Genomic DNA, 12,003 nt, shown 5'->3' with positions numbered 1-12,003 from the left:
TGGGTGAAAAGGGATGAACTAGGGTGAAGAAGGATGAACCGGGATGGATTGAAATGAACTGGGTGAACAGGAACGAACTGGAATTGACTGGATGAACTGGAATGAACTGGGTGAACAAGGATGAACAGGGATGGATTGGAATGAGCTGGGTGAACAGGAATGAACCAGGAGGAACTGAGAGGAACGGGAATGTAAACTGCAATGTTCACCCATCATCCGCCAATGTCATTGGATCAAAATCATGGAACCACCCCCCCCCGCAACCCCTCTCCCTAACAGCACTGTGGATGCACCTACACCACATGGAGTACAGCGGTTCAAAAAGGCAGCTCACCACCACCTTCTCAAGGAGCAGTTACTGATGGGTAATAAATGCTTAGCCAGTGACACCCCCATCCCGCGAGAGAATAAATAAAAGGAGCAATCTGAACACAGCGAGAAAGGTATCAATGTCTCACCTCGCGCTCTCGGCTGACCGGGGAATCCGGTGCGATGGTACTTTGTCACTTTCAGAAATCCTAAACATTGACAGAAAGAATTCCCATTTGTGAGAAAAAAAACTACAGATCATAAAATAAAAACTGGTTGGGTTTTCTCCAACAAATCAGCAACTTAGAGACACCCTGCAAATGATCTATTTGGTGTCTCCATTGTGAGATGGAAACTCCGAGGAGCATAAGCAGGTGTAGGCCATTCCTCCCCTCCTGCTCTGCTGTTCGGTAAGTTATGGCTATGATATTAGCCTCCACTTGCCTGCCTGTTACAAGCAGCACGGTGGCACACTGCACCAGAGACCCAGGTTCAGTTCCAGCCTCACTCACTGTCCGTGTAGAGTGTTGATGCGGAGATGCTGGTGTTGGACTGGGGTGGGCACAGTAAGACAACACCAGGTTAAAGTCCAGCAGGTCTATTTGGAACCACGAGCTTTCGGAGCGCTGCTCCTTCATCAGGTGAGTCACAGACAAAAGCTCGCGATTCCAAATAAATCTGTTGGACTTTAACCTGGTGTGTGGAGTTTGCACTTTCTCCCCGTGTCTGCATGGGTTTCCTCTGGGTGCTCAAGTTTCCTTCCATTGTCCAAAGATGTGCTGGTTAGATGGATTGGCCGTGCCCCTTAGTGTCAGGGGGATTAACTGGGTAGATGCCTGGGGTAATGTGGACAGGGCCTGGATGAGGCAGTCAGTGCAGACTGGATGGGCCAAATGGCCTCCTTCTGCGCTGTTGGGATTCTATGATTCTATGATTAGGCATAGTGGGCTGTATGGTCTAATCCCGCTCTTATTTTTTGTGTTTGCGTGTTAATCGGAGGCATTAACGCACGTGTTTAATGACACACTCCCACGCGAGTTTAACCTTCGATTTTATTTATCAAGAGTCAATCTGCTCACCTGACACTCTCCACGTAGACAGAGTAATTCCAATTCTGAAAAGATTCAGTAAGCTGAAAATTCAATGAAAGAGAGAAACAGCAAATTAGCAAACAGGTCAATCTGTTAAAAAAGGCCACAGGCACGGAAACTTTCCTCCCTTGCTCAGGTAAGCAATGGTACCAAAGAAAGACATGTCAGAACAGCTGAGTCTTGACATCTGTGTGGATTCCCTGTGCAGGAAATGGTCCCATCTACTCTTCTATCAGGTATGTTGTTCAACTGGATAAGGTTCAGGGTGTGTGAGGGAGTGAGATGATAAGCAAAGAAGAGGAAAACGTCAGTGAAGGGCAGGGATGGTGGCACAGTGGTTGGCACTGATGCCTCACAGCACCAGGGACCCAGGTTCGATTCTCAGCTTGGATCACAGAATCACACAGTGCAGAAAGAGGCCCTTTGGCCCATCAAGTTTGCACCGACCACAACCCCACCCAGGCCCTACCCCCATACCCCTACACATTTATCCGCTAATCCCTCTAACCTACACATCCCAGGACACTAAGGGGCCATTTTTTAGCATGGCCAATCAGCCTAATCTGCGCATCTTTGGACTGTGGGAGGAAACCGGAGCGCCCGGAGGAAACCCAAGCAGACACGAGGAGAATGTGCAAACTCCACACAGCATGGTGGAGTTTGCACATTCTCCCCACGTCTTCATGGATTTCCTCCGGGTGCTCTGGTTTCCTCCCTAAGTCCAGGTTGTGCAGGTTGGTGCATTGGCCATGCTAAATTGCTCCTTAGTCTCCTGGGAGGCGTAGATTGGAGGGATTAGCAGAATAAATAATTGGCAGGGGATAGGGCCTGGGTGGGATTATTGTCAGTGCAGGCTCAATGGGTTGAATATACTGTAGGGATTCTATGAGTCTAAAATGGTTCTCTATCCTCTATAGGTAAAGTGTCCCAGGGTGGGATGTGGAAGTCCTTCTGAGTTTTATCTTTCCTCACTAAAGAGTGATGAAGCCAACTGCAACAGAGGGAGATGGCGGCATTGTGGCAATCTCACTCGGTTCGTAATCCAGAGGCCCAGACTAATGTTCTGGGGGCACAGGTTCAAATCCCAACCCAACAACTGGTGGGATTTAAACTAAATTCATAAAATCTGGAGTACAAAGATCATCTCAGTGATGGTCACCATGACAACTGTCACTTGTTGCTGTAACGGCCCATTTGGTTCACAAATGTCCTTTAGAGAGGGAAATCTGCCGTCTTTACCTGGTCTGGCCTACATGTAACTCCAGACCCACAGCAATACAGCTCTTTACTGCCCTCTGAAATGGCCTGGCCAGCCACAGGGGTAATAAATGTTGGCCTTGCCAGTGAAACCCACATCCAATGAAGAACATAAAGCCCTGTTGCCATGCCAACTGCTCCGACACAAATTGGAACTTTCCAGCTCTCTTTGGCTTTACTAACTCTCTGTCTTGACTGTCTCAAGCAGCTGGGGAGTGGCCGGGAGGGTGAGGAGCGGTGTGGGGTGTCCGGGTAGCTGAGGGTATCACGGAGACACGTACACAGAAGGAGCAGGTTAGTATTATTACACAAAGAAAAGGTCAATGGAAACGACCTACCCAGGCTGAGACTGTTCGCTCGAGATCCGCTGTGTTCATATTCCCCTTCAGGTCATGGACTGTGAACTCTGTCCTGTATAAAAGTCCCCCTGTGTAGTGAGAACAGAGCAGAGTTACAACGTGTGTTTAAACCCCTCCACTCCCCTCAAACGCCTTCCTCTAGTCACCGAGAATAGCCACAATGCGGAGAGTCCGGCCGGAGACAGCGAGTGGAGGAAATCCTCCTACAAACTCAGGCTGTTGCCAGGAGATGTACCCGGAGGAAAAACACGGCCTCTTCACTCCACACTAAACCAGTTTGGAAATGTGTGCCTTATGGTTCAATCGTTCAGCAAATAGAAGAATGGGGTTTCTTTCCCCCCATGCGTTCCTGGGAGGTGGGCACCACTGGCTGGACCAGCATTTATTGCCCATTCCCCTTGAAGGGGCAGTTTAGACTCATTACTGTGGGCCTGGAGTCACATGGAGGCCAGACCGGGTAAGGACGACAGATTTCCTTCCCGAAAGGACATTAGTGAATCAGATGGGTTTTTGTGACAATCGACAAAGGTTTGACTATTTAATTCCAGGTTTTTATTGAATTCAAACTTCACCATCTGCCAGGGTGGGATTCGAATCTGGATTACCCTGGGTCTCCAGATTACTCCTCCTGTGACAATGCCACCTTCCCCTAAGGGTGAGAGGCAGGAGCCAGTTGGGATTGCTGGAGTTTGAGTGGCTGGCTGTAGCAGATAGCAGACCATTGCTTCAGAGAGAATGCAAGAGGCACACTTTCCATGGACAGATAATGGAACGGAAGGAAGATAGTCTAAAAAAAGAGTTTTCTTAATTTGTCCCATTATCCGGTGTGTTAGAATGCAGATAAGATCCAAAGTTGTCAATACATTGTACATTCTTATGCATCTTTGATTCTTACGTAGTACGATAATACACAGCATTCTGTAACTATAGGATTAGCCAACCAACTACAGGTCAAGAGCTACTGAAGCGAAAATTGTGCAGACTTCATTGATTGGTTACTAAAGTCAGGCCCACAGATCCAAAGAGGACAAGGAGACCAGCGCCCGCTTCCAAACGCTGTAACGATTACAGGGCATTTGCCGACCGGATCTTCTGTGTTCATCCCCTTGGAAAACACCAGTGTGAGGAAAGCGATCTGGATGAGTGCCAAGCAGCAAGTGCGAGGGAAGGAGGGGGAGAAGGAGGGAGGGGATCGTCTGCACAGTCCTCGCTAGATGGCGCCTTTTGCCTTGCTAACGGCTGCCGACGTTAGTTAAAATCAGAGGCGTGCGTTAGTTATCCTTTGGGATTGTGGACATTTACCAGGGAGGAGGCTAAAGAATGTCATTTTCCAGGGAAAATCAAGCACAGAGATACATAGTTAATCCTCTGAGGAGACAACAAAAGCAATAAGTGCCAGAGCTCACTTCAACCTTAATTTTTTTTGACAATATTCATTAGAACTCTATGTTCAATCCCTGCTTAAATCAGTGATGATGTGTATTCCAGGCTATATTTATTGTCCAGGGGACTCAAAGGGTTAATATACAAAGTGAACATCAGCCTGAACTTCTGGCTTCTGTGAATGTGAGCAGCTCAGGCTCTGAATTGTACTTTCCCCAGTTTCAAAAAAGAGCGAAGAATTTCCGTGCCAGCTCCTTCTGTCCGCACCCTCCCATCTTGGTCCCCAGCAGATCAATCGTCAGCTACAGCTAAGTACCAGATCCACCACATTCTTCCTCCCCTTCAAGTGGTGCTTGTCATACGTTCACCAGATTGTTAGTCAAAAACACACTTAGAATCACGCCCCAAACTTCCTCCTCCAATGAAAAACCATATTCGCTGCGGTCAAAGTTAATTTATTAGTGTCACAAGTAGGCTTACATTAACGTTGTAATGAAGTTACTGTGAAATCCCCCTCGTCGCCATACTCTGGCACCTGTTTGGGTACACTGAGGGAGAATTTAGCATAGTCAATGCACCCAACCAGTGCGTCTTTGGATTGTGGGAGGAAACTGGAGCACCCGGAGGAAACTCACATAGACACGGGGAGAATGTGCAAACTCCACACAGACACTGACCCAAGCTGGGAATCGAACCCGGGTCCCTGGTGCTGTGAGGCAGCAGTGCTAACCACTGTGCCACCCCTCAATAAACTCTCAACAAAACTGTAGCAATAGCTTGCTCGTCATCCAGAGAAACGGATTGTTGTTCATTGAAAGAAGAACTTTGGTTTGTGGTTTAGAAAGTTTATTAGTGTCTTTGTGCTGGATGAAAATAGTTATGGAATAATGTTTTGTTTTTGCAGCAGAGAGTAGTGTGCTGCTCCCGCTATTTATCCTCAAAGGGGAGTGAATGCTGGCATTTTCTGCGTGTACCTTTTATAAGAATACTGTTTAATTGTCGCAGCTAATGCTACTTGGTAAGCCTTACAAAATGGAAATGTTCTACAGTTATCAAGCTTCATATAATCAGCCATCTCCTCACAGCGTACTGCTAGCTATCGCTACATGTTCAGCTCAATGCTACAAAATCCCATGTGAGGCAACTACTGGCAGTGATCTATGGTGATAGATACCACTACAGGTTTCTACTGCTAAGACATACAGTTGGCGATCACTCCTCTGCACAGGCAGCCCATCCTGCCGGCCTCTTCACAGAGACAGGACACCAAGGCTTGGTCAGGAGTAATGGAGGGGGCTACGAAGCTGAGTCCATAAACATCAGAGGAGGGAACTGAAGGGGTTGCCACTGATGAAGAGACGGGCACAAGATGTGCCAGTGGTGTCGCGGAGGTTAGCGGTGGCTGTTCGCTGTAAGGGTTAGTCTCTGTGCTGATGACATTGCCCCAGATCGATGGAGTTGGAAGTATACTAATAGAGAGACCCAGAGAGGAATCCATTGATAATGTGGGCACCGGTGTTTGTTCTTGAGGTCCAGCACTTAGCTGAGGAGCTCCCACAGACGCTGAGGTAACGTTTACTGACATCCCTTGGCTTACATGAGCTGGGGTACTGAACAGGGAATGGTATAACTCCTCATTATAAATGATTGGCTGCTCAGCAGAATGTTCTGACTTCAGATAATGCAATGTTCTTGTATGGTTTTGACTTGTTAAAGTTGTGCTTCGAACTGTAGCTGGGAAGTCACTTGGTGAATGGGCAGTGCCAGTGACTGCCATTTGTTCAGGTTGAGTCCCTGTAACAATGTCATCGGCATTCGCAAGTTGGGGGGTCCTTGTTAGCAATGGGGTATGTGTAGTGAGGGAGGTCCACTGTGCTCCTGAATATACAGAGATCACAGTCACTGCCTGGACTTCTTTAACCCTCTCCAACACGGAATCTGAAAATGGTTCCCACTTCAGCCCAGGACTCCAAGAAGCACTCGGCACACGGCTCTCCGAAACAAACCCCAATAATGAATTCTCCGTATCTGTATTGTCCACAGTGACCTCGGCCAACTGATGGTCAAGCTGGACTTCCTTTGCCCGCTCTACACTGGATGTCACAAATCCTTCTTGGGCGTGTGAGCCGGAAGTCACAGTCGAAGAATTACTGACATGCGAAAGATTTGCCCAATTGTTCTGCAATCCTTCTGGAATTGTCCATAGGAAACTGGGAAAATACGTTCCATTAACAGATATCTGGAATGAACTGGGCATCGATGATAAGGTCTGTTCCAGTTCAGGAAGATTGTCAGGATGAAGCGAATTTGTGTTTTCACTTCCCACAGCTGCAGAGACATTGAAAGACACAGGCAAGAGCATGTGGGTCACCACTGGGGTCCAGTCCAAGGAAACAGCCCACGTGTCCCCCAAATTATTGACTGAAGTCTCCAATGAAGACTTGAGGTTATCGACTGCCACCGAGGAACCACTCTTCAGATGAAGCGTCTCAGGGGTTGAGTCAGTTGAAACATGCAAGGACATGAGTGAAATATCTTTGGTCAACGATCCAGTAGCATCTGGAGCCAGTGTCCTCCATGTGCTTTCACTCATGGAATATGCATGTTGAAGGCTCTGTGTGATATGTTGTGTGATATCAGTCAGCGAGATCTGGTTACTATCTCCTTCAGTTGACCTCCTGCTGTCAGGGAGAGGATGAGGGCTGAGCTCTCCTGGAGACAATGCCCACTGACTCACTGCACTTGGTGATGCCACTTTCAAAGGCGATAAATAACTTGTTTGGGATTCAGGGATTCTTGTTGGTCCTGGCGTACCAGTCATTCCGATTTCCACCTGCGTACCAGTCTGTGACACTGTCGGATGGACACTTAATGACTGCACATTGCCTGAAAGGGAGTGCTGGATGCTCGACTCAGAAGCTGCCATTGATAAGATCTCTGTGTTGTACTGGGAAAAGTTGACACCTTCATTGGGTCCGGCCATTGAAGGTGATAGGGAATTGCCCCAGAAATGATCGGGTGTGGAAGGAATATTTATTACATCTGGCACTGATGGTGCTGAAGAAACATAGACTGAAGCATGGGGAGAGTTTGAGCTCTTGAGGGGCATTGTAGACAGGACCAGAATGTTCATGTCTGCACTGGGCACTAAAATAGCAATGCTATCTCCTTGCCCTCTGATTGAAAAGTGGCCTGGAAGCAATATAAACTCATCAGACTGCCCTAATTGGTTTTGTAACTCTTCAGTACTGAAAGCTACTGTTGGCAAATCTTCCGAGGGATGTGCAAAGCCATGAACTGCTGACTGTTCAGGTCCAGCCCCTGTAACAATGTCACCTGAATTCACGGGTTGCTGAGTTCCTGCTGGCAATGGGGTATGTATCCACTGTGCCGATGTAATAGATTCTGTGCCAACGTGGTTTGTGAAGTGATCTAGGTCTGCAGTTAGTCCAGTGGCAGGGAAACCACTGTTATCTCTTTCAAAGGCTAGGCTCGATATGATAGACTCTTCATCATCAAAACCAACTCGCCCTGGTACGAGTGACGAATAAGACCAACTGAACATGCTCTTGATAATATCCTTTGACAAGGTAGCGCTTGAAGACTTAATCTCAGAATAGTGTGACATTAGATCGTGGGTTTCCACAGAAGATTCAACACTCTCGTGGAGAGATAACACTGCAGTCTTGAACGGATCCCTCAGTAGCGTAGATAAGGTGTTTAATGGATTTTCTATCCAGTCAGAACTGCTGGTGGCCGTCCAGGATGAACTAGATAAAGAATGTCCATGAGATACAACACTTGTCTGTGCGCTCAGTTTATGTGCTGACGTTGTTGGGGTGGGTCTAATTGTTGGATAGAAAACTGAAGATGTTGTTTGGGCTTGTAACCCTGCTGGTTTTAACAGACCAGAGGACCCGTCACCAATAGTGTGTTGACTTGGCGATAGTGCAGGAGGAGTGCTTTGCCCCAGGCTGTACCACGTACCCAATCCAGTGTCAGCTCCTTCCTCAGTCATTAATACATCTCGGCTTCCAAGATCAGTGGACAAGATCTCAAAACTGGAGTCGGGCTCACTGCCCTTGGTTATATTACCAGTCAGATTCTCGCCAGAAACCCTCAGGTCCCAGGATTGGTTCATCAACTGGGTGACAACGTCCATTCGAGAGGGGTTTGGTTCTCGGTTGGCTGCACCTCCATCTCCGGCACTGGTTAGCTGCTTCAATGCCCCCGAATCTTTTGTAACACCGTGTGGCCTCTTGGTCACTGGCTTGGTGAAGATGATTGAAGCGCTGTGCGTGTTAGGTATCCCTGGTCTCAAAGCGCTGGACGTGTTGGGTCTGGGTTTCAGTGGGTACCTCAAAGGTGTGGAGACGATTCCCGGCCACTTCCTGGAGCTTCTTCTCCGCTGTTCCGTTTGCCGGGAGGAGTGATGCCGGGGTGTACTGACTGGCCCGCGGTTTACTCGGAGGGCAGCTGGTGGCAGCGGGACCTGGGACCTCTGCAAATCTGTATCGTTAAAGTTTCCCGCTGTTAGTGTGCAGGTCATCCCGTAATCAACTCACCACATTAACCTGTAACAAACCTGATTCACAATGATACGGAACATTCTCAGCAAAACCCGCTGAGTTAAGTGTATCCCACACCCTCCTCTCCTCCATACCCACTGATTTAATATGATTTGATTTGATTTGAGTTATTGTCACACATACAGTGAAAAGTATTATCCATTGAGCTCCCAGGATTAGGTTTCCTCCTGAGTCTTGTGCTGATTGAGCTGGGGATGTGGCAGACAGCAATAGGGAGTTACAAAGTGTGTCCCACTGCTGACCAAGGTCCAACAGCGCCCCCCCCCCACCCCTGCCCCCTCCTCTCAGTCCTGATAGGTGGGCGTGTGGACATGACAGGGACAAGGCTGAGTGGAACAGAAGGAGGCCATTCAGCCCCTCGAACCGATTCTCCCATTCAATCAGATCGGGAAGAAAGCACACTGCGCTATGCATGGATTTGGGTGCCTTATTTCAGAAGCGACATACGCTGCAGCTCTGGCGAAGGATCATCTTGACTCGAAACGTCAACTCTATTCTCTCCCCCCCCAGGTGTTGTCAGACCTGCTGAGATTTTCCAGCGTTTTCTGTTTTCGATTCAGATTCCAGCATCCGCAGTAACTCAGCAAAGGTTCACTCGGTTGATGGAAAGGGAAGGATTGAGCAGTTGAGAAGAATGAGAGGTGGCCTTAAATGAAACAGATACGATTCTGAAGGGACTTTTTCACATCCTTGGATATGGCTATCCCTGGCAAGGCCAGCATTTGTTGCCCATCCCTAATTGCCCTTGAAATGAGTGGCTCGTTTGGCCATTTCAGAGGACAGTTAAGAGTCAACTATGTTGCAGTGGCTCTGGAGTCACGTGTAGGCCAGACCAGATAAGGATGGCAGATTTCCTGCCCTAAAGAACATTACTGAACCAACAATAGTTGTCACGGTCACCTCACTTTACAATTCCAGATTTATTCATTAAATTTAAATTCCCCCAGCTGTCGTGGTGGGATTAGAACATGAACCTGGACCTTTAGATAACTGATCCAGTGACATTACTGCCACACCATTGGCATCCCCTTTCAACAGGGTAGGTTCCAAGAGGATGTTTCCTCTTGTGGGGGAATCTAGAACCAGGGAGCACAATAAGGAGTCTCCCAGACTTGTTGGGAAGTGAGGAGGTTTTTTCTTCTCAGAGGGTCATTAATCTTTGGAATTTTCTTGCCCAATAGTGGTGAAGGCTGGTTCATCAAACCATAGAATTCCCTACAGTGCAGGAGGAGACCAGAATGAATGTAGTCAAGGCTGGGTTGGACAGGTGCTTGATCTACAAGGGCATTAAGGACTGTGTGGTACAAGCTAGAAAGTAGAATTGAGTCCCATGTCAGACAGTCATGATCTTATTGAATGGCAGAGCAGGCTCAATGGGCCAAATGGCCTAATCCTGCCTCTATCCCTTATGAACTTGGAAGTGGAGGAAATCATCAGTCCCACTTTCTCTTTTCTCCTATCCGCCAACTTTCTATTTCATTCCAATTATTGCAACAATTATTACAGCACGATTCAGTGAACATTATGTCAAGCAGGGCAATGAAGCTGTTGTTGAATAGATCAAAACACCGGGGAACCTGTGTTTCTGTGTCACCATCCAACACGTGCCTCGGGGAGGTGTGTGACTAATTAATGAGAAGCAATGAACGTCTTGTGGGCCTCATCAGCACACATAACAGAAACACATGCAATGTCCACTGAAGACTCAAAATGTTGACTGTTCCTCTCTCCATGGACGCTGTCAGATCTGCAGAGTCTTTCCAACATTTTCCGTTTTTAATTCAGTGGCTATTTATTCTTTCCCCGTGACCTGTCACCTGCTCAGCCCATGCCCCAGCCAAACTGTAAAACCCATGGCTGAGTATTGACAATGGCTGATCCTGACTAATCCTAACCAGCGCACGATTCTCCAGTATCACGGAGAGGGCAGTCCCACACACTTCACTTCTAATCATTACTGAGCTGTATTAAAAAGAATGGAATGGTGCCAATTGTCACCAATGGGGCAAATTGCCCAAACTGGCATCTGTGGGGGAAGGGGTGTCATTTTGAATTGATGGAGCACCCGGAGGAAACCCGCACAGAGATGGGGAGAATGTGCAGGCGCCACACAGACAGTGACCTGAAGCCGGGTCGAACCCGGGTTCCTGGCGCTGTGAGGCAGCAGGGTTAACCACCGTGCCACTCCTTGTGTACTGGCTCATATTTAAACGTCAACTAAAAAATCACCAAAACAGACTGCAGATTCTGGGAGCTTGCTGTGCGTAAATGGGCTGCCACGCAACAGCGGCGACCATCTTTAAAAAGTGCTTCATTCTTAAGCGCTTTGGGTCGGCGTGAGATTGTGGAAGAAACTGGGTGGGATTTCCCAATGCGGCGGGACTGGAGAATCATTGTCGTATAAATGCAAGCCCCGTCTTTCGAAGCATCCCCTCAGCAGCCCACTGCCCTACTGGGCCTAACCACAGAAAGATAAATGATACACAACACTGGCAATAGCTCACTGAGGAACATGCGTTATGTAAGCTGCATCAGAGATTGTATTCAACATCTGTCGCTTACACTTCCCTCGTGAAGAAGCTCGGAATGATCTCAAACGAGCAAACTGGCAGTGGAGTTCACGGCCTCCATCGTCACGGCAAGTAAGGCTGCTGCTGCTTCTGTGACACAAACTGACCACCGCCATGACTGTGCCCACAGAGTCCCCACCATCACCCATGCCACTTTCACCCCTTGGCACCATCGCTAGCCTCAGCACAATCCAGCAGCATTCCTACGGCGTAAAATGCTGCTTTACGTGGAACCTGTTTACAGGGGCAACATTTTGTGGGCATGGTTCATTCAGCTAATTACTTATTTGTTAAAAATTCTTTTGACTGGTGATTGCCAGGAAGTGTAAAGCACCGCATACAACAAGATGGCGAGAGTTCTTAAACATTCATTCTGAATCGCTACTGTACAAAAGATTGGCCGAACTATTTTTTTTTGTGTGTGGGGACATTGTCTTTTAAACGT

General features: G+C 47.9%; 1 protein-coding gene across 2 annotated transcripts in view; it reads right to left on the bottom strand.

Annotated features, from left to right (window-relative positions):
• adgrg6 (adhesion G protein-coupled receptor G6) overlaps positions 1 to 12,003 on the bottom strand; it is a 123,021-nt gene that overhangs the window by 44,098 nt on the left and 66,920 nt on the right. For both annotated transcript variants that reach the window (XM_080200849.1, XM_080200850.1), the window contains 3 exons: positions 2,996 to 3,084; positions 1,389 to 1,441; positions 459 to 518 (listed from right to left, as the gene is read on the bottom strand). In XM_080200849.1, the coding sequence (XP_080056975.1) occupies positions 459 to 518; positions 1,389 to 1,441; positions 2,996 to 3,084 (202 nt within the window). The remainder of the gene's footprint in view (positions 1 to 458; positions 519 to 1,388; positions 1,442 to 2,995; positions 3,085 to 12,003) is intronic.

This window comes from Carcharhinus amblyrhynchos, chromosome 12, assembly GCF_965287045.1.
Source record: "Carcharhinus amblyrhynchos chromosome 12, sCarAmb.v2.hapA, whole genome shotgun sequence".
In the NCBI taxonomy this organism is placed as follows: domain Eukaryota; kingdom Metazoa; phylum Chordata; class Chondrichthyes; order Carcharhiniformes; family Carcharhinidae; genus Carcharhinus; species Carcharhinus amblyrhynchos.
The sequence above is the reverse complement of the archived record's forward strand: the minus strand, read 5'-3'. Positions and strand labels throughout refer to the sequence as shown.